Source organism: Manis javanica, chromosome 2 (assembly GCF_040802235.1).
Source record: "Manis javanica isolate MJ-LG chromosome 2, MJ_LKY, whole genome shotgun sequence".
In the NCBI taxonomy this organism is placed as follows: domain Eukaryota; kingdom Metazoa; phylum Chordata; class Mammalia; order Pholidota; family Manidae; genus Manis; species Manis javanica.
In genome coordinates this window covers 86789214-86812716 of record NC_133157.1, presented here as the reverse complement: position 1 = coordinate 86812716, position 23503 = coordinate 86789214, and the positions used below count along the sequence as shown (strand labels likewise).

At 41.5% G+C, this 23503-nt stretch overlaps 1 protein-coding gene across 7 annotated transcripts in view; it reads left to right on the top strand.

Annotated features, from left to right (window-relative positions):
- Positions 1-23503, top strand: part of LOC108394005 (contactin-associated protein-like 3) — a 237818-nt gene that overhangs the window by 132203 nt on the left and 82112 nt on the right. For 4 of the 7 annotated variants that reach the window (XM_073228834.1, XM_073228838.1, XM_073228836.1 and 1 more), the window contains exons 8-10: positions 2982-3225; positions 7878-8024; positions 20842-21013. In XM_073228834.1, coding sequence (XP_073084935.1) covers positions 2982-3225; positions 7878-8024; positions 20842-21013 — 563 coding nt within the window. The remainder of the gene's footprint in view (positions 1-2981; positions 3226-7877; positions 8025-20841; positions 21014-23503) is intronic. The other 3 variants (XM_073228837.1, XM_073228839.1, XM_073228840.1) reach the window with 1 other exon arrangement.

Here is a 23503-nt window from a genome sequence, read left to right as displayed (position 1 = left end):
TTACCTGACTACTGGCAAAGGGAATAATTTTTTTCACAGGTGTTTTGTCCATTTGAATTTGATTTTCTGATCATTGTTGATTCTTATTCTTTTACCCTTTTCTAATTTTATTTTTTAACATTTCCTTGTCAGTTAATGGGAGTTTTATGTATGATAGGTAACCCTTTGCCATTCATGGTCCAGATGTTTTTTCAAATTCATCAATTTTATATGAAATACTGTATGATCTGTTGTTTGTGTTTCTATTTGTATGTAGTGTTGTTGTACTTCCTTATAGCTTTGTAGCATTCAGTCCTACTTTAGAAAGCTTCTAAAACCCTAGACTCTCTGAAAACCATAATCTTATGGGTTCTCCTGTAAGATTTTTTAACTGGTTTTATTTATATACTTAAGAATTTAAAAAAATTGAATCTTTGATCATCTGGAGTTTATTCTATAACTGGCATATAATAAAGATCAGTTTTTCTTTCATGAAAGCTGTCTGTATGTGGATTTTCAAACTTGTTTCATGACACGTTAGGGAGAAAAAACTGCTAAACAAAATGACCTGATAACATTGTAGTACAACCAGTAAAAATTTCTGGGTGTGCATATGTGTGTATTACCATGTGTATGTCTGGGAGGATATTCAAATAATTTTTAATTTGTGTTAATGATGTAAGATTACAAATAGGAAAAGAGTGGGGGAGAGAGGAAGGGTGGATTTCCATTTTTTTAAATTATGATATTTCAATGTTACAGTGAACATATATTGCTTGGGTACCCTAAGAGTTATAAGAATTAAGTTTAAAAAATAAAGCCAACAGAACTCAGTATTATATGGATGAGAATAGCCATCTTTAAGAATATTTTGCCTGTATGTTATCAAAAAGTCAAAGATTGGGTAGGTGCAGACTTAACATTCAACAGCCTCCCCAAAGGTCCAGGCATGAACCAATGCATGATTATGGTGAAGGACGAATAGGCATCATACCAGGGGGCTACAGGTCCTAGAGCTGGTAAGCAGTGAGAAGGGCTCAGCCACCCATGAAATACAAGATTCTTATTCTTCTTTTGACCCCAACTCAATAATTCATGAAGTGATTGAGAATATGGGGGGTGGGCAAAGACAGGTGATGGACATGGAAAGAAAGAGCTCTAACAAAGGTTCCTTGCATCTGGGTACTCCAGAAGATCTCCAGGAATATTCCCAAGGCCTGCTTTCTAAATTTAGCTGGAAGCCAAACTTCCTTCCTGGACATGTATACATCAACTGTAGAAGATAAACTGTAATTCAAGAACATACCATATATTTGTCATGAGAAAGTGCTGAGACCGTTAGGATGCATTAGTGTCCCTCTGTCTTGGCACTGATCAAGGGAAGGGATGCCTTCACTCACTCCTTGAAGGACTCCAAGTCTTCCCAGCAGATAAACCCCTGGGAAAGCAAGTGCTCTAGGAGGCAATGTTCATTCCAAAACGGTTGAAGGTCAATAAATATCTTTTAAGGCATCTCTGCTCAGATGTCCCTTCAGTGTTAGTCTTCTCAAACTCATTGTATTAGTTTTTTATTTCTGCCACAACAAATGACCACAGATCAAGCAGCATAAAACAACACCTATTTAGTTTCTGTGGGCCAGAAGTCTGGGCACAGCTTTGCTCAGCGAATTCTCTGTCCAGGGTTCATCGTAGGCCAGGGATCTGTTCCCTTGGAGTCTCTGGAGATGAACTCATTCAGATTGTTGGCAGAATCAGTTCCTTGTAGCTTAGGACTGAGGTCCCCATTTCCTTGCTGGCTGTGGGTCAGGGGTTGTTTACAACTTCTAGAGATTGCTTGGCTGATAACCTCCTTCAGAGACAGCAGTGGCAGGGTGTGGGGGGATCCAGACACACTTCAGTCTGTGACTTCTCATCAGCCTCATCTCCCCTTCAGCCCCCAAAGATCAACTTTTATATTCTGCCCTAAGGATACCCCTTTGTTCCTGCACTATTTTAGTAACCAACCCAGCTGCTTTCCCACACTGGTGAATCTTGACTTTCATTACATACTAACTGCACATATATCCTCAGATCATTTTGCATATTCTGTTCTACTGCTGTCTTATACCTATCCCAGTGGCATATTGACCTGATTATAGTGACTTGATGGTATGCTTTGGTACCTGGTAAGTTAAGTTCCATTTCACTGTTTTCCTTTGACTGATATGTTCTGGAGAGGAAGGGCAATGTCTGGGTTTGTATTCTTCCATATGAAATCTATGAAAATCTATCCAAGCCCAGGGAAAAATCCCTGTAGATATCTTAACTGGAGCTACATTAAGTTCTTCTCATTCAAACACTATAACCAAAAATAAATTTGATTCTGGAGCAATAGAGACAATCTAGGGATGAAATGTTCTCTAAAACAGAATTATATAAAAACAGCCTGCTAGGTCACCTTAGCTGGGTGACACCCTTGGGCGCATGGCCTGTGAGAGCTTCTGAGAGGCAGCAGCCTGCTCTGGGATGGGCAGTGGGGCCACATCCTTTCCTTCAGATATGCAAACCCTCCCCCAACAGTAAGATGTTATCTGTCACCTGAGTGACAAACTGATAATCAAGTTGACATAACTGAGGCAAGTACAGGCAGCTTCCAGGAGTGGGTGATCCCTGAGCTGATCCTCACATTGGATGACAGCATTTAACACCTTTGGGAAGAAATCGTCTTGTCTGTTGGATCCCACAAACAGCACAGGGCCTGAGACTCTTTTGCTAATGCTGAGAATTGGAGAAGATGGAGTTTTCTAGAAGACTCAGAAATAGGCCTGTGCAGCTTGAACAGTGCTTTTGTTTCGGGACCCATGAGGTACATCTGGGTTTAAGTTTGACAGGGAAGCCTAGTTCTTAAAACTCTAGCATGCCAGAAAATTGGGAAGAAACTCTGTAAGTCCTGGAAAATCTGTTGTTAATGAAATGGGAGGGTCCTCCTATGCCATCCTAAAGCCTCTTCACTGTATCCACAGGGAAATGTGTCCTTCTCCTGTTCGCACCCTCACACTGTCCCCGTGACTTTTCTGAGCCCCAGGAGTTACCTGGTCCTGGGAGGCACCTTTGGAGAGGACAAAGCATCTGTTGCTCTCCAGTTTCGAACATGGAACAGATCAGGACTGTTGCTGGCCACTCAGTTTCTTGTCCTTGTTCTTCATGACGGAAAAGTCAAGCTGAGTCTCTCCCAGCCTGGACATGCGGCGAGGGACACCACAGCAGGTAGCAAACATAGTGCCTGAGGTAACACGTGGGTGTTTGCCAGGACTGTACCTAAGGTGGATAATCTCTACAATGAATGACTTTATCAATATGATTTTCAAAATCCTGTTAGAAGGAACTAGATTAATTTTCCCTTTGAAGTAGGTAACACCAGGTTGTTGATGTGTTTAGCTACATCAAAGCATAATTATCAAAAAGTTGAAAATATAACTTATTTGTAAGTTGATGGTTGGTACTACAACTAAACTTGAAATAATGAAAGATACTAGCCTAATTCTAAGTAGTCTTGAGAAAGTGGATTACTTTTGACTGCCTTTGAATATATTAGTTTTCATGATATTTTAAGTGATAATTTTTCCCTCTTCTGTCAGAAATGCTGCTTCCTTTGAACCTTTAGGGGCTGTTTGTTTCTGGGAAGGCCTCTAATAACTGTGGGTGGCTGTTCTGCTCTGGTCTTATGAGAAGAACCCATTGCTTTGAACTCACCTCTAAAGTCGTGTTATATTGCATTTTAGGGACTGTTTTGCATTTGAATGTTGATAAAAATTTAAACCCAGACAGATCCATGGCATGTCATTCCATGAATGTTGAATATGAAAGGAATATCTTGCCTGACGTATGACTATCAGTTCTGGTTGGAAAAACTGATAAGGAAACTAGGTTTTTCTTTCTTTTTATAAATAAAAAAAAATCTGACTGCCAGCATGCTGGGTTTCCTCGTGGACCTCAGCAAATGAACTGAGCTGACAGTGTCACCTCATATTCAGTGAATTGCCTAAATCTTGGTGTGTGTAGATTTACAGTCCTCACGTAATGTTAAGTAAAAGTGATTGCCTTCTACTGCAGTTTCCAGTGGGCACATAACCACCCTTCCCACAAACACATGCATAGATCAGTTATTGAACCTTTTTCTAGGCTGGCACTGAAACATTACACAGATGTGTTATTCTACCAGTTTTTAAGCACAGTGTATTTTTTTTCAGAAGCAAACCAAAGGTAATTCCTCTTGATACTTGCCTCTTGCATTAGCAGCATTTGAGGGGCAATCTTTTATACATTTGAAATAGATGAAAACTAAGACAGCAATTTTTTTTCATTTTAGACCTTGTATCAAATACCAAACCATGAACCAAATTATAAAGGATAAATTAAACATAAACCACATGAAAGGGCAGTCATCCTTTAGCCTATTTCCAGATTTTATATATTTTGTCCTAAGTTATCTCAATATATTCCAGAAGAGATTTTGAAATGGACCAGCCGTGTATAATCCAGTGTATCTGTGTATAGAGAGCTGGGCCCGGGACGGGGTTATCATGGAGAGAAGGAGTGGAAGGGGGAAATAAGTGTGCTTGCTCACTAACAGAGCACCTTTTGTATAAGAAAATACACAGTTCCAGCCTTTTCCAAACTGTCTTTACTGCCATGGTCAGTATTCTCTGTTATTAGAGTAGATGATTTGACAAGCAAATGGGAAGGGTGAGTGGAGGCCTCCCCTCCCAGTCACATCTCCTGAGCTGCCTCTGCTGTGCTCCAGCTGATAGACTTAGATCAGCTGCCCCAGCAGCCCCTTTGTTCTCCCAAAGCCCCAGGTTCCTCATCTTTAAAATGACGTTAGTAGGAGTTTTCGTGAGAATCCAGTGATATCATGCATATAAATCATTGGCACAGTGCCTGCTAATCACTAATAACTTAATTACTTTTAGTTATTATTCTAAAACTAGTCTCACAGCCATCACACCTCCCAGATGGAGGCTTTAGGGGCCTGGAGGGCTGTGGCAGAAACAGCACGTCTTCATGGTAGCACAGATTAAAAACGCAAAGCCTGCATGCTTTCTATCCATCCTCTACCTGTAGTGCTGCCTGAGAAACACTGTCCTTTCATCGTAAGTGGGAAGGGTAGAAAACATGCTAAATAAAAACAAAGGATGAGAATTATAATGGATGGATATAGGGAATGGATGTAAATGCAGGCATTTTGTTTTTGAATTAGAATACAAGTCAGGCTTTTATTTACATCATCAAATGACACATACTCCAAACTCAGTGAGCTATGCTGCAGTGCTCTCTCCAAGTTCTCCCACAAAATGACTCTGTAGTAGACTGATCAGTAGGTACAGAGCAACAGAGAAAGGGTGCATTTCATAGTGTCAAATTAAATATTTGGGCTTTAATGTCAGATTTTAAATGGCTATGGTTATTAAACTGACAGATACACTATGTAACTTTTAGGCGAAACACTGAATGATAAGACTGGAAGGAACACTTAGAGATTTGTTTATCCTCTTTAGCTCTAGGATTCTTTCAGAACTCTGTTTCAGGATCAATTTCATAATGTATGTTACAAAAATCTAACCTAAGTTTTCTATATTCAAGTTCTCAGCTTTCTTATCATCCCTCATGAACCAAGCCAGTGTGCTGAGTCTTTGAAAACACTTTTGGCTTCACAGACATGAAACAAAATTGCACTGAATCCGTGCACATAGCAAAGAACTTCAGCAACAGTGACCATGAGACTGTCCTCACTGAAAGAGAGTGCTGGGAAGTATAACTAATATTTACCAGGCTTAGAAGGATAGTTACAGCTGTTTTTACAACAGGATCTCTGACCTTCTGTTTAATATGTTAGAAATGTATTTCCTACACAAATAGGATTTGAGCCCATGTCAAAGTCACCAGTGAGAGATCGAACAGAGGGACATGGATTTACATGTTCAATTGGGCAATAAATATCAAAGTAAGATGTTAAATTAGATATGACTAGTTAACTTTCTACCAGAAATACAACTGTATTTTCTTGGGGGATAACATTCCCACTAGGCTATAAACTTACTTCTAATTTTCATAGGTAGATTTCTAATCTCATAAGATTGTTAACTGTCTGCACCTTTAGCATTTGTAAGATGTATTAAACATATTGGGATGTTCCCTCAAGTTAGAGTCAATTTCTAGATTCCCATTATTCACTGCCCCCTTTAAGAGAAACATAAATCTCTGTGGCCTGCTGTGGGGGGACCCCCTATGGAGGGAGTGGAGGCTGCCTTAACTTGGCCAAATTACTCCTTTTGTTCAATGGAATGTCAGAAGTGATGACTAAATAGATGCTTCAGATACCATACAAGATTCTACCAAGTGCTGTTTTCTTTCAGCCATGAGGCAGAGATGGGGCCACATGTTGGCCTTAATCCTGCAGGAGTAAACACCTGGGCACAGGGAACAGAGACCCAGGTGGCCTGGGGCCAGAGCAAAAACAAACCGTAGTTGTTACTCACTGAAACTTGGAGGTGGTTTGCTTCCACAAAGGAACTTAGTAGCTGCTGACTAACAGAAACTGTCTTGGTGAGTGTACTCAGTCTCTGTTTACTGATTTACCTCTTGCGCAACAGTGTGGGATTTACATTCAGTGTAACCTGCCCAGTGAGTTGTAGAGGTCACTGCTTGGCAGTTGGAAGCTGATCAGTGAGTGATTCAACTATATGACCATTCCCAACTCCATCACTTTAAGAAAAATAGATATTTCATCTCATGGATTCAAGAGATAGTGACTGCTTTAGGAGGGACTAATACTAGTTTTTAAAAATAATATAACAATAGCTGGAGTGCACTGTATCAGATTTACAGAAAATGGAAAAAGAACATAAAATGAAAACAAAATTAAAGTTAATATTTAAGAATATGTCTTGCACATCTTTTTCCATTTTTATACCATGCTGAACTATGTACAGACACACTTTAGTGTGGTGCTTTTTAAATTTCAAATTTTGTTCAATGTGCTTTAATGTTTTATTAATATTTAAATTAATTTTAAAGACTTTTTTTCTAAATAGTCTGCCAATATTTTTATTCACAATACACAAATCACAATCACAATACACAAATACAGGTAATCACAATACACAAAAGTAAGAAAATTTTTTATTTTTATATACAATATTGGAAAATACCTGTACTTTTCAACATCCCAAAATGTTAATTAACTAGATGAGACTGACACATTATCTCCTAAGCCACATAATTAGAAATTTGATTGGTTCAGGATTGTTCAGGGTAAGTTGTGGAGTCTTGTTTTCTCCAGGCACCAGGACTGTAGATGTAGATGCTCTACTCCCGGAGCCAGAACATGGGGCTTTCCATTTTTGCTTCGTCTTCACTGCTTTCACTGTGATTCCTTTCTGTGCCTTTCTATCTGTACTTTTCTGACTTAACTGAGTTATGAAGAAGTTAAATACAGCCCTGGCAATGCACATATAGGCCATAACTCTCCCAACTGGACGTAATTGTTTTTGTTAAAACGTGAGAACCAGAAAGGCCAGTCCATGTCTATGGAGGATCAGACACAGGCACTGTCTGCAGCCAAAAAGCAGACTCAGTGAGCCCTCGTCCTCCTTCCGAATGACATGGGTAACACCTCCTCCTAGGTAAACATGGCCAGCTTACCACATCACCTAACTGCCTCCTTAGAACCCCAGCAAGCCCATGTCTACCCCGAAGCTTCTCCTTGCTCTCCGCAGTGTGTTCTCCTTGCTCAGCCGCTGAGTGACATGGATGGGCTTCAGCTAGTTCACCAGGGAGTTCAAGATCTGTACCAAGTTGTTTTCAAGTACTGGTAGGGTCCATAGCAATCTCTTTTAACCCATTTTGTTTACCTTCAGGTGCTGGATTAAATGATGGGCAGTGGCATTCTGTGTCCTTAACTGCTAAAGGGAATCACCTGAGTGTGATAGTGGATGGTGAGGCAGTCTCTGTGGCTGGTTCCCTGCGTGGGCAGATTGATTCAGGCAACACCTATTACTTGGGAGGTAAGTGGAAGGAGCCGGCTACATTAGCAGTCAAACCCATCTATCTCCCCAGCTCCTGCCTTCTAAGGAGCTGACAGCTTTAAATGAAAATTAATAATGAAGAATGAGTTTTCTTTTTGCATTATAGTGAATGGGAATGTTGAATGGACGAAGATGATAAATTATGGCCTAAAATGCAAATCTTTAAGTGGTCTTGCTTAAATGTGCATGATAATTTTGGTCTTAAATTTGGCCCTTGTTTTCAACTATGGCTGCACATTGAAGTCACCTGGAAAGCTACAAAAATGCATGTGCCTGGCTTTATCACCAGAGATTCTGACTTAACTGGTCTCAAGGCCTGGGCAACAGGTTTCTTAATGCTCTCCACATGATTCCATGTTCAGGCAACCCTGGAGGGTCATTGTTCTCTATTTCTCACCTATAGTACTTTGCTATAGGGAACTTTCCTGGTGCCAAATGACCCTTAGGACCTTCCCTACAGATATTATGTGCCAGTTTTATTGCTGCTTTTGGGTGTTGCTCTTCTCCCTGGAGCCTGGTGCTCACAGGGAGCCTGGCTGCCCAAAGTTCAGTCCATGAACTGCTGTGTTATCATCGCCTGGAAGCTTGTTGGAAATGTCCCTGACTTCCTGAGCCACAGTTTGCATTTCACCAAGGGGTCTGCTACACTTTGAAGTTTTTGAAATATTCTATTCCCACTGCTTATACAATAGGGCATCTTTACATAGACCGGAGCAAGAGAATAATTTAATGACTATTTTAGTATTTCACTCATTGGTTGGTGATGCACTTCACCAAGATGATTTCCAGCCATCTCCTCTGGAGTATAGTAAATGGGATGTTTGCCTGCTCAGTGGACCTTTGAGTCTGTCCAGGGCCCTTTCCACCAGGGAAGGGGAGCTTTGAATCTCCATTCCTGGGGCATTCAAGTGAAAAATCCTGAACTACCAAAATCTGAGACCTGTCAATAGTAAGACTTATTTCTAATCTTGGCTTGAAGCTGTGATTGATATTGTTGCTATTTTGTGTTTTATAGCTGTTTCTTTCTAAATAAGTTTGTAATCATGTGGAGATAGCTTGATAGCTCAACAAGAAAGCATAAAATCCTCCCTAAGAATTGACAGTAAACACACAAACCATGAATCAGGGTGTTTAATCTTTCAAGTTCCCTAAAGCAACCATCACTGTGAAAGGTGGAGTAGTGCCAGCAGCCTTAAACGATCAGATTGCTTGCTCTCCCTGCTTGCTAAATACAGCACATTCCTGACCCAGATAGGTTTTTAAACCTTTGCACTTATGATGGATTTTATAGCTCTGCAGAGGAACAAATTCCTTCAAAACTAAGTAAAAAATTTATCCAGGAGCTGTAACATAAAAGGTAAAAAGATTTTGAAGCACTAAAAGGGGAAAGAAGGAAACCCTTACTACATTGGTTAATGATACAAAATGAAATGTTTTTTGTATTTAAAAAGTAAAAAGCTATTTTCAAACCATGGAATCATCTTTCATATTTGAACATTCTGCATGTTCAGAATGTAAACACATAGCAGCGCGAGAGTTGGATTGATACTTTTCATAAATATTTACACTCTGATGTGATATGAATCCGTTGTTATTGTGAAATAGATACAAGTACTTTAAAAAATACTATTAATGCTTCTTAAAAAGATGTATATTGGCTCATTCTCTAGTCTACAAAATAGACCCTACAGTACTTTTAAGGTTTCCCTTGCTCACAAGCCTCTTCATTTTCTCGGATAAGTATTACCCTGCATTTTCTTTTACAGATGTTTATTTTACTTTTAAAAAATTCTGTAATCTAGATAATAGATATATAACTTTATGTCAGTTTCAGGGATACAAGATGATTCAGTATATTGGAAAGTCACCACTACAATATATCTTGTTTAACACCAGTCACCATGCAGTTATGGCATTTTTTTTTCTTGAGATGAAAACTTTTAAGATCTCTCTCTCAGTTACTTTTAAATATACAATTCAGCTGTAGTCACCATGCTGTACACTGTATGTCCAGGACTTATTTATTTTATAACTGAAGGTGTGTGATTTTTAATGTATTGCTTTTCTTCATAATCTGTTACTTTAAACCATAGATTGGGTGGTGGTGCTGTTTTTGAACTTATAAATGATTTAACACTAATGCATTCTTCTGTTCGCTGTTGTTCTACATGAGTTTTGAGATCCAGCCAAGTGGACATTTTTAGCTAAAGCTAATTAATTTGAAAGCTCTCTGGTTTTTGATGTGTAGTATACCGTGTTCAGTCATGGAATCCACAATGCCATTTTACTGTTGGCAGACATTCTGATGGTGCCCAGTTTTTTTGCAATTATAAAAATGCTATCAATATTTTTATATTGCTGCTAAGAATCATCTTGCCTACAATTTTTATTTATTACTTTTATTTAAAACTTATAGTATTTTTAGTTAGGGTGATCCTATAATTTATTGACCAAACCAGGACCCTTTAGAGAATGAAGATAATCTCAGTAGTAATGATGAGATTGGAAGTGTACCTTAGGCTCTCTCTTTGTTTTGGCCCGGCAGTCCCCAAGTGTGGCTTTCTTACTATGGGGGTTCACCTACAAGTAGCAAGCTTTTTAATATGCCCTGTCATAACTCAGTGGTTTAGTATCTGTGGGGAAATTGGGGTTCCTATGGCCAGGATCCTCACTGAACTTAAACCACTTGATGATGTAACTGACCTATTGCTAGGCTACCACTTCCACACCCATAGGCAATAAGCTATTATTGCACTATATAGAGAGCTCGGCCCAGTGCACTGGGTAGAGGCAGAGACGCTAGTGCTCGACCTACCGCTGGGAGAATGAACCGTGTAATAAACCCTTTCACCCCAAGAACGTTCTACTGTCATAGTCTTCGGTCACACTGAATCCATACTGACTTTGCCGGGGGCTGAAACCCATTGGCAAGACAATTAGCGAAGTTGGCAGGGTTCATTGTTGACCAAGTAAAAAGACAAGCTGCCCTTATGGGAGGGTGTTTCAGCGGGCTGCCCCTTTGAAAGGGGAGACAGTGGACTGTCCCCCAATGGGTATGTGGTCTGAGGTAGCTTGCCTCCTAGAGGGCTGGGCCCCACCCCAGGACTGGAGGCAAGTGGAGGTGATACCTGAGGCAGTAGGGGTGGCCCTTGGTTTAGTAAGTAGGTCTTTTGAGAGACAGAGTGGACAGAGTGCCTGTGAGGCAGCAGGGACTGGGGGTTGGCTGCTTCTCACAGTATTAAAAAAGTCTACAGAAGAGAAGGACATGCTCTTGAAAAGGACCCAAAAAATGGTGGCACAAGAACGCAAACTGCAAACTGCTGTAGATTCCCTGAAGAAGGAAATGGCATTGATGCAAGAGGAGGCAGCACAAGAACACTGGCAGCAAGGTGCGTTGAAAAGGTCAAAGATTCCTTACAGAATGAGACGGCAGCACTGCCTGGTGCTCTGAAGGAGGAAAAGGCCATAAAGGAAAAAGATGAACTCCTGAGGGAAACACAGGCGGGGGTGGCATGAGAATGCCAGCTGCTAAGCATTGAGGTGAAGTAAGAGAGCTGCTGAAAACTGAGCTAGCATTGCTGTGAGGCACTGTAGGACAGGCAGACGATGTAGCAGAGGAGGCACTCGGGGAAGGGGAGAGAAAGGTCCCATCAGTCCTGGAAATGGAGGAGCAGGGGAAGGATGAAGGGGTGGTGCCAGGGTCACTGACCCCTCCTTTACTGAAAGCAAGCCCAGCAGTTATAAAGAAAATAAAGACCCAGCAGCCAGAATTCCCCAAGGAGAGGCACAGCCCCCTCCCCAGGTCGTGGAGCACTCTATGCTCTGCCCATATACTCAGGCTGAGCTGGTGAATTTGGGCTCCCGGTTTAGGCCGAGGTGCTCAGAGACAATATCAGCTTGGCTCCTGCATCTGTGGGACTTAGGACTGGATGGAGTTGTTCTGTCTGGATCAGGGATGGGAGAGCTGGCTTCCCTGATGGTTCAGCCCCCCTTGAGGCAGCAGTTACAAAGTGCACATCAGACCCCAGCAAATCACTGACTCCTTGATTGGCTTATGGCTGCACTTTGTGCTGTGTGGCCCAGTCAGGGTGATCTACCATCCTTCCCTGCTAGATGGCAGGCATATGCTGAGCTCCAACAGGTGTTATGGTAGCTAGGCATAAGAAATGCCATCTATAGCCTAGAGAATCATGGCCCAGAAGAAGAGCTTTTCACTATCAGGATGAGAAATATTGTGCTTCAAATGGCTCCCACATCCCTCTTTGGGTTTCTAGTGGCCATTCCTGCCCCTCACTTAGGGTAGCCCATAAGGGAGGTTACACATACAGTAGCAGACTTAGGAGAGGCTGGAGCAATGAGAACATGGAAAGAAATACGGTCTGCTACTCACAAGAAGAATTTAAAGGGCCCCGTGAAGGTTACCAGGAACCAGATGTGGGTTGATTTCATACAGGCAAGAGCAGACAGAAGGAAATTAGACAGGAAGTCAAATAGGATCTTACTAGAGCTATGGCAACAACTGAAACCAGAGCACAGTTCTAGCCATTAAGACCAAAGAGGCGGAGGTCACAGACAGAGCCACAAGTCTTGCCTGTGTGTTTGCAAGACGTCCTGCTGGAGAGCGAGCCAACCTCACTTGAACCCATACAGGAAGATGATTGGGGAACACTGTTCAACAGAGGGGAAGGTCGAGGTACCTGCCTTGAGGGACCAGGGGAGCACTGGAGGCCACATGTTGAAATAGCTATCCATTGGTCCCTGGTGAACATGCAATGTGTCCTGGCTCTGCTGGACACAGGGGCTGAATGTTCACTGATTCATGGTAACCCTGAGCTGTTCCCCAGGAACCCCACTATCATAGATAGATATGGGGGTTAGGCTATCAGAGTGAAACAAGCCAAAATCCCTTTGGGAATAGGGTATCTACCCCCGAAAGAGTATACCATGTATATATCTCCTATCCCTGAGTATATTTCTGATATTGATATCCTGCAGGGTCTGTGGTTGCAGACCACTGCAGGTGAGTTCAGACTGAGAGTACTTGTGGTGAAGGCAGTTCTGAGGGGACATGCTAGGCACCTGCCCATAGCTTTGCCTGTGCCTCAACGGGTGACTAATACCAAATAAAACAAACTGCCTGGAGGGCATAAAGAGATTGGAAAAACTCTCCAGGAGCTGGAAAAGGTGGGTATTATAAAGGCCCCCCATAGTCCTTTGAATTCCCTGGTGTGGCCAGTAAAAAAGCCAGATGGCTCCTGGCGTATGACTGTGGATTATAGAGAACTGAATAAGGTCATACCCCCTATGCATGCTGATGTCCCCTCTATTACAGACCTGATGGACACCCTCAGCCACAAACTAGGAACATACCATTACGTGGTAGATATTGCTAATGCCTTCTTTTCCATCGACATTGAGCAGGAAAGTGAGGAACAGTTTGCCTTCATGTGGGAAGGATGGCAATGGAATTTCACTGTCCTTCCATAGGGATACCTCCACAGCCCCACCATCTGTCATGGACTTGTAGCCCAGGACTTGGCTACATGGGAGAAACCACCAACGGTGTGGCTGTACCATTATATGGATGATGTCATGCTCATGCCCAATTCTCTTTCAGATCTAGAAGGTGCAGCACCTAGACTGCTGCAACATATACAGGAGAAAAGATGGGCTGTGAACAGTACCAAGGTTCAGGGACCTCGTTTGTCTGTCAAATTCTTGGGGGTTGTCTATTCGGGTAAGACCAAAGTTATACCAGAAGCAGTTATAGATAAGGTCCAGGTCTTTCCTACCCCTACAATAATAGCATTGTTACAGGAGTTTCTGGGTCTTCTACGCTACTGGAGAGTGTTTATCCTGCACTTGGCACAAATTCTGAAGCCTTTATACTGGTTGGTACAAAAGGGTGTCAGGTGGTACTGGGATAAGACATGTGCATCTGCCTTTACTATAGCAAAACGGGCAGTAAAGGCCGTGCAGGCATTGAGTGTGATAGACCCATGAAGGCCCTGTGAGGTGGATGTTCATATCACTGAAGATGGTTATGGCTGGGGTCTCTGGCAGCTGCTTGAATGAACTAGCCAAACTATTGGATTCTGGTCACAACTCTGGAAAGGGGCAGAGGTATGATACACTTTGATACACAACTGGCTGCCATGTATCATGCCTTGCTAGTTACAGAACCCATTACTGGAATGGCTCTGTTAAAGGTAATAACCACCTATCCCATCTTGGGGTGGGTACGAGACTGGACCCAAAAACCAAGGAGTGTTGTGGCACAATTGCCCACACTGGCCAAGTGGGGTGCTTACCTACAGCAGCATAGTGCCCTCTCTAGTAGCCCCTTGGGTGAAGAACTACAGTGCTTATTGAGGCCAGTGACATATACTAGTGAAAAGCAGGAAGAATTTGATTTTGAACCATTAGTAGCAGAGAGTCTCTGTTGGGAGGAAAGAGCCCCTATACCTGATGATGCATGGTACACAGATGGCTCTAACCAAGGCAGCCCCCAAATTGAAGGGCCATAGCTTTCCATCCTAAGGCTGAGACAATACGGATGGAAGATGGTGAGGGGAAGAGCAACCAATGGGCAGAGTTATGGGCAGTGTGGCTTGTGATCAGCCAGGAACCCTTCCCTATAGTTGTCTGCACTGACAGCTGGGCTGTCTATTGGGGCTTGACCCTGTGCCTACCAACTTGGTACCATGCCAACTGGCTGGTTGGTCACTGACCCCTTTGGGGGCAAGGATTGTGTCAAGACTTATGGGCCTGTGGTCAGACTAAAATAATATACCATGTGAAAGGTCATTTGCCTCTGGCATCCTCAGGAAATGATGAAGCAAATAAATTGGTCCAGGTATGTTGATTAGAAGCAAAACCTGCCTCTGATGTAGCCCAGTGGTTACATCAGCATTTGTTGCATGTGGGGCAAAAGACAATGTGGGCTATAGCCTGTCGGGGCTTGCCTTTGACCTTTGAAGAAGTTAGTAGAACCTGGCAGGAGTGTGTCATATGCTCTAAAAGGGACTTACACTGAGTTCCACAGCAACATGGGACAATAGGTAAGGGGCAATATCCTTCATCAGGTGGCAGGTAGACTATACTGGGCCTCCACCTGTGTCAGAAGGATATAAGTATTCCATGACTTGTGTGGACACAGGTACTGAACTTCTGGTTGCTTTTCCTACCTGTTGTGCAGACCAGCAGATGACCAAAAGAGGCCTGGAGCATCTCTTTGCTGCCTGTGGCCAAACACAGGTAATTCAGAGGGATCAGGGCACCCATTTTACTGGACATGCACTGCAAGAATGGGTGCAACAGTTGGGAATCAAATGAAGTTTCATGTGCCATACAATCTTACCACAGTTGGCGTGATAGAGAGGCACAGTGGCTTGTTCAAATCCGGACTAAAGTCTGATACCAATAGTCTGTGGGGACGGTCAGCCTGCTTATAGACTGTGCTGTGGCGTTTAAATGAGAAACCCTGAAAGGGAGCCCTGAGCTCCATAGACATGTTAACACATATTGCTGCCACCCCCATACAACTGCAAATACAAACCCAGGAAGAATCGTTTTAGCTGAGGTTCGGCCATCAAAATAATACCTTGCTGCCAGCACTGACTGCACTAAACCCTGGAGACCCCATTCAGTGGACATGGCCTTGGACCTTTCGACACATAGACCAACAATGGCTGGCTCTCCTGGCACCTTGGAGACAAGGCCTGGAAGCTGGCCTTCTGTGTATTCCTGGAATAACAGCAGTGACCCCAAAGATCACAGCAGTATATCCTGAACAGCCAGAAGGTAGGAGCATCTTCCCAGGGAGTTCTGTTTTATCATTATGGCCAGTGCATGCACCTCCAGTAGCACTATATATAGACCCCTTAGTAACCCCCATGGAGAGAGGAGTAAAAGTATGGTATACTAGACCTGGAAGGGACCCCCTTCCTGCTTCAGTCCTATCACAGGACCACTCTCTTGCATGCATCCTACCTGAAGGACAATATCTGCCTATGTTGGTGGCATTAAATCATGTGCTATCACCCCTAAGGTCTTTGTGGATTGGGAACCTCCTCTGGCTTGAGGATTATTATAATTTTTGTTTAAAATCCTATTTTGTCATAATTTGTGTTATTATCTCTAAGCTGTTGTTATTATCTGCTGCTGTTGTGGAATCTGGTTACAGTGCTCCAGCTTTCTTGCACTGGGACTGTTGCAGAAGATTGAGAGAGTGTAGATTGTAAGACGAAAATCCTGGAGGGGTAGAGTGTGGGGAATTTGGGATTCCTATGGCCAGGATCCTCTCTGAACTTAAACCACTTGATGATGTAACTTGCCTGTTGCTAGGCTACTGCTTCCACATCTTTAGGCAATAAGCTATTATTGCGCTATATAGAGAGCTTGGCCCAGTGCTCTGGCCGGAGACAGAGACACTAGTGCTCGACCTACTGCCAGGAGAATGAGCCGCTTAATAAACCCTTTCACCCCAAGAAAGTTCTACTGTCATTTTCATTGGTCACATTGAATCCATAGTGAACTTGCTTGGGGATGTAACCCATTGGTAAGACAGTATCCCTTCCCCCTTTTCTGACTTTTCTCCATCTGAGCTTTTTGTAAATTGTTCTTCCAATGGCAGTTTCACTGCAGAGCACTGCACACAGATCTTTGGGGCTGGCTCTTGACAGCCATAGAAAGCTGTTCTCTTTTTTTTTTGGTATCGTTAATATAGAATCACATGAACTACATTGTGATTACTAGATTCCCTGCATGATCAAATTCCCACCACGTACCCCATTATAGTCACTGTCCATCAGCATAGTAAGATGCTATAGACACTTCTTGTCTTCTCTGGGCTATACTGCCTTCCCCGTGCCCCCCAAGCCCCACACTATGTGTGCTAATCGTAATGCCTCTGACTCCCCTTATCCCTCCCTTCCCATCCACCCTCCCCAGTCCCTTTCCCTTTGGCAACTGTTAGTCCATTCTTGGGTTCTGTGAGTCTGCTGCTGTTTTGTTCCTTCAGTTTTTGGAAGGCTGTTCTCCTTTAAATTAAGTTTTAGGGAATCTTTGTGCTCTCCAATAGCATACATGTACTGCAGAGTTGGGGAATATATTAAATTATGCTCAGAACCTTCGAGTGTCCTTGTGTGAAATGGTAGGAGGCCAGAGAACCTATGATAGCTCTGTAGTGAGGTTTCACCTGATGACCATTTTGGAAGGGACATAAAGTGATGAATTCTGTCATCCCCAGAGGTGGTTGAACCCTCAGTTTCTTCAGATGGCTGTGTTTCACAGAGTCAGCAAAGTATTCCCTGTCCCCTGGCACTCCTTCTCGAGTCAGGTCCTCAGGGGATGGCCTCTGCCTGCCATCCAGGTTTTGGATAGTCTTGTGCATGGCCGAATGAATGGCTCCTGTCCTGAGTTGTCTTGGGACGTGGCACCCTTTGCTTCTTGACGTCTCTCATAGTTGGCGAAATAAAGCACTTTGCCGTTTGAACTTTCCTTCTTAAAGTTCCAGCTTCAGAAAGGTTTCCTTGTGACTGCTGGATTGGTTTAATTTTGTTCCTAACAGAAATAGGTAGAGAAGTACTGCCTTGTATTTTGGATGAGTTTGAGGCTTTTAATCTTTAAAAAGGGAAGCAGAAAAAGAGTAATGGTGATTCCACAAAACTTCATTGACTTAACATTCCTCCCCATCCTCTTCATCCTAATGTTCTTGGTCGCCAGGTGCTGTGAGTAGAAATCACCCACAGATAGAAAAAGGTATACAGAGTTTCTTCCAAATGTATCCAGCCCTTCAGAAATTCTTTGACAAATTGAAATGTGTACATTTTCACATACAACAAGAAAATGGGAAAGGAATGCTGTAGAGCTAAGCAGTTCTTTGTGATGTAACATTAAATTTGAAGTATCAGAGTCTCTTTCAGGTTAATTTATGAGGCTTTATTGTGCCTAGCAATGGTTTTTTAAGCTGATGTAGGCCTTGCCTTGTTGTGGATTTTATTTATCATGAATAGAAAACATTAAGGCTTCAGTCACCGAAAGAAAAGATAAACTGTGTGCATTTTATGAAAATTTGTAGGTAGAGAGCTAGCATCCCTTACCCAGGAAAAAGATGTAACTTCATCTTCTGTTCCTGGTCTTTGAAAAGTAGTCCAGTGATTTTACCACAGAAGTTCAAAGAGAGATGAATGAAAAACCATATGTATAATAAGTAAAGTCTTTGCTTTATAAAATTATTTATTCCATTTGATTTAAAAAATAAGACCCTCATAAAATAACCTAAAATCCCAGACTGTAAATATTTAAGTGATTGGAAAATCCAAAGCAAAGAGATGAATAATTAAGACATTGTATGTAACAAGTTGAAAAAAAGCAGTTCTTGTGGAAATGATAGGAATGAAACATAATTTTATAGGGCAAAGAATGAGTGAGTAAAACAGTTACATTTCACATGAAGCATAAAATTTACTTAACAGTTTTTTGGAATTAAAACAATAGGAATGAAACATAATTTTATAGGGCAAAGAATGAGTGAATAAAACAATTACATTTCACATGAAGCATAAAATTTACTTAACAATTTTTTGGAATTAAAACAATAGGAATGAAACATAATTTTATAGGGCAAAGAATGAGTGAGTAAAACAGTTACATTTCACATGAAGCATAAAATTTACTTAACAGTTTTTTGGAATTAAAACAATAGGAATGAAACATAATTTTATAGTGCAAAGAATGAGTGAGTAGAACAGTTACATTTCACATGAAGCATAAAATTTACTTAACAATTTTTTGGAATTAAAACAATAGGAATGAAACAATTTTATAGGGCAAAGAATGAGTGAGTAAAACAGTTACATTTCACATGAAGCATAAAATTTACTTAACAATTTTTTGGAATTAAAACAATATTCATTTAAAATGTGCTGCTTTTGTGTTTTCGTATGAAAATACCACATTCAATTACATCATGTCTGGTGATTGTGTCCTGCCCCCAAGTAGTCGCCTCTGTGCAGATTAGCGTGCAGTGGTTTAGTGAGTTGATTCTTAGGCACAACCCCTGATGCTGGAGAGCAGCTGGAGCGAGCAGAAGGACAAGTTGAGGAGCCTTGGAGATTGCACTGGAGCCTCTGAAGCACAGGGATGCCCTTCAGCGAAGCATCACCCTGCTGCCTCCCTGGGCACAGCCTTATCCTCGAGGGTCAGCTCCCCTCAGCCAGGGCAGTTCTTCAGGGGGTCTGCACCCTCGGTCCTGAAAAGGCGGGGGCCATGGGGATTGGGTGCTATACAACAGATTCCCTCGAATCATTGCCTTTACAGAAGCATTCACAATGACAGCATAGTCCTTCCTTCATCTTCACTTTCCTCTTTTTCATTGTGAATTTTGCAGCACTCACATCCAAGAATCTGTGATTCATTTAGAGTGCAACTCAGTAGAGAGTGGGGGCACACTTAATACACTGGTGGGCCCCCTCGTGGGGAAGGAGGTGGCACTCTATCCAATCTTGCTTTTTCATTTCAAAGCCATGTCTTTGCTCATAATTGTTATGATAGCATTGTTTTCTTGGGAAACCCAGTGGGATAAAATAAAACCACTATGTAGGAATTGTGATTTGTAATTTTAAAAGATAAACTGGGGCATATTAAAAGTGGTAAAAGTTTATTTGAGCAACAATCCATTTGAATTGGGCAAAACCAAGCAGGAAGTGGTTCTGGTGCTCCACCAACAGGAACTGGGGAAAGAGTTCTATAGAGAAGGGGGGGAAGCAAAGAAAGGAAATGACCGATTGTAGCTTAAAGCTTATTGGCTGCTTGTGATTGGCTGACCTGAGGTTTCAGTTTTGTAACCTTGAGGCATTTACAGGCCTGAGTCTGGTTTGCTTTCAAAGGCTGCCACAGCATTACAGCTACTTTGGTCTAATGGTCTTGTTTAATTAATTTAGTAGTAATTTGTAGCCAACCAATTCATGGCTGCTGCAGAACTTGTAAAATTTAACTCATAACTGAAAATAACCAAAACCTGTTTATTTTTTCATGTAATATTCTATGATGCTGTTTTTTCTCCATGATTTGCAATGCTGTATCATTGAGATACTTGTTCATTTTGTGTGTTTGTGTTAATGTTGAAATGTATTCACAAAGGTGCCTAGTTTAAAAAAGTAGAAAAGTAAATGTAAATTGTTCTTAGATTTCTTCAACCAGTTATCAAAAATTGTTTTACAGTATGCCTGTACGTACACACACACACACACACACACACACACACATACATACACACACACACACACACACACACACACACAGTAGCTATTTAACATTATTTTTAGATGCATGGAGAGCAAGTATCTGGGTCAATTTTCAATTTAAAAGTATTTTTCAAGCATTTTAAATTTACCAAGTCCTATTATGCCTGTAATTTTTTCCCTGATTCTACTTTCACATGTCCTTTAGTTCATCTAGTTTAAAATCATGCTAAGAAAAGTGATTTCTTATGTACATTTTGAAAAGAGAAATCAAGCCTTGCTTTAATTACATGTGCCACAACGCTCTTAGTAGGATTTTCCGTCTTTCTTCCTCTCATCTCTCCATAAGCCTGGCTCTAGTTATTTTTGTTCTTTAACGAAAACCAGCAGCTCTGGTATCCTCAGTCCTCCACCCCACTAGTGCAAAGCATGACCTTCCCAAACGGTGTCTAATCCTCAGGTGTCTTCAAATGGGTAGGCTGTAGGCGTGCATGTAAGAAGTACTGTGTAACAGTTGCTGGCTTTTCCCCTATGCTTGTGTCTGTGTTCAGGCTGTCCTGACAATAGCCTCCGCTCTGGATGTGGGCATCCCCTGGGAGGATTCCAGGGCTGCCTAAGGCTCATCTCCATTGGGGACAAAGCTGTGGATCCCATTGCCGTACAGCAGGGGGCACTGGGGAGTTTCCGTGACCTCCAGATAGATACCTGCGGCCTCACAGACAGGTAAGGCCATCCCATGACATTTTAGCATGCCTAGTTTCAATCTTTTGATAGGAGATTAGAAACAAATGAACAGCTGGGAAAGAGCTTCGGAATTCTTGCCTCTCTTGTTCCTGACATCCCTTCCATGGGGAAAAGTTATATTTATATTGAAAACAGGAAATGACAATCTTTAAACAATTGTTCCTTTCAAACGATAATATTTCTTTGAAGACACACTTATTTTGCTTGGGTATGTCCCCGAGCTACTTTATTTTTACTGAATACTATTGATGCTGCTCTACTTACTGATTGAGTATAAATACTGAACAAGTGTAAGTACGTTTAAAAAAACCCGACCATTGCACAAAACAGATTAGAATATTCTAAAGAGATGATGGGTCATTGAGGACCAGCAGATCAAAGTCATATGTGGTCTGCCGGATTCACCCCACACTCCCTTTCCTACCGGGAAAACCAAAAGACTTCCTTTAGGAAGGGTTGAGGCTTTGGGGAGTTCCTAGTGATGTAAACACAATAAAGATTGGAGGGAACCTGGTCACTGTGTACTGCCACTGCGACAATCATTGAAGAAGAGCAAAACTTTTACACAGAACAGATGGTAGTTGCCAGAGGTGGGAGCAAAGGGTGTGCAAAATGGGTGAAGGGGGTCAAAGGTACAAACTTGCAGTTATAAAGTAAATAAGTCATGGAGATGTAATGTACAGTATGGCGACTGTAGTTAATACTGCATTGCATATTTGAAAGTTGATGACAGAGTAAATCTTAAAAGTGCTCATCACAAAAAAAAACTTATGGTGTTGGATATTACCTAGACTTATTGTGATGATCACTTTGCAAAATATACAAATACTGAATCATTATGTTGTACACCTGAAGCTAATATAATGTTATAGCTTCAATAAATAACAAGATAAATAAAAAAATAATAAAATTCAGTAAAAAATAAGAAAACAAAAGCTTTAAACAATAGCATATTAAGTTGCTAAGCATTGCAAGTTTACTCAGGTTATCTTGTAAATCATGCTATCTGATTTCTGAGTTATTTTGGCTAAAAAGATGGTTTAGACATAACACATTCGTTTTTTTCCTGTGCGTGGTCTGCCCAGATTCCTGCAATAGGAGTGCATTACATTTATGTTGAATAAAGACCCACTCCAGACACCCTCACACATTCATACATGATAAACCTCTTCAAAGTTCATACTTTGCAAAGTATGTTATGAAATAAATCTATTCCAAATTTAAAATTAATTGGAATTTCATAAACTACAAATTACAAATGGAATTGAGCAATGTATTAGAAATCCATAAATTCCCCATACATGAAATATACTCACTGATAGAATGTGATTTCTTTAATGCAGATAGATGTTCATGTTCATACATTCACATTCTGTTCATTTGTTGGGGATAAAAAGGATGCAAAGAATGTAGTCAAAAATCTCAATCCTAGTTTTCAGTTATGAAGTTTCTTCTGGTGTATAAACAGTGACTTCATCTCCAAGTCATAACTGCTGCCAGCTCTAAAATCCTGAATCTTGGAATTGGGAGAGGGTCTAGTGTTACTCTCTTGGAGGTAAGGTGCAGCCCCACCAATGAGACTGACTGGCCTTTGGTGGGTTGGGTGAATCAGGGGACATGACTTACTTGTCAGTTAATTCATGCCACTCTCAAAGTTATTTTAGTGCCTAGAGAATTCCCTTACAAAGGATGATGTAATCACAGTATTTCTCTTACATAAAGAATCCATGTTTCCCTTTTGTGAATAAAGGTCTTTTAGCAGAAAAAGAAAAGAATGTATTCAGGATGGAAGTATGGGTGTGTGCACATATATGCCTGTGTGTGTGTATCACCAAAATAGAAATATTTTCCCAATCACAGTTCAAAAGAATTTTCAGAAATGTATACCAATCTATAACATCTGGGATATTAATTTAAGTTAGTAAAGCAGAAATTGAGATTAATTGGACACTGTAAGTGGGTATGAAAATAGCTCTTGGCACTTTGAATGGCCAATAGAGTCACTAATTGAACATTTTTATGGGTTTTTTGGCTTAATATTAAAAACATGTTCTTTCTCTCCACTACAAAAAATGTTCATTCTTCCTTAGCCCTTTAGGCCATACTTACCAACTGCATGTCCAATGCACCATGAAATATATTCACTTAAAAGTGCAGCAGAGCAAACACCACTCCCAGGCTCGCTTCAGGCACTGTGCGCTGTGCCCAGCCACCTGCCCCCTGCCCACCCGCCGCTCGGCCTGTCCAGAGCAAGTCAACGTGTGCTCAGGGAAGCCAAGATTGATTATTAAAATGCAGGTGGTTTTATAACTTACATCCATCAGGTACAGGAGTTAATAATTCATGATACATAGCAGCACTCCTGGCCCAAAACACTGCAGATGAGGAAAAGATGATTGAAATCTGAAGGGAATATAAGAAACCTTTCTGAGCCACAGAAGACTCATGCGCAGGGCACTGTATCCTCCC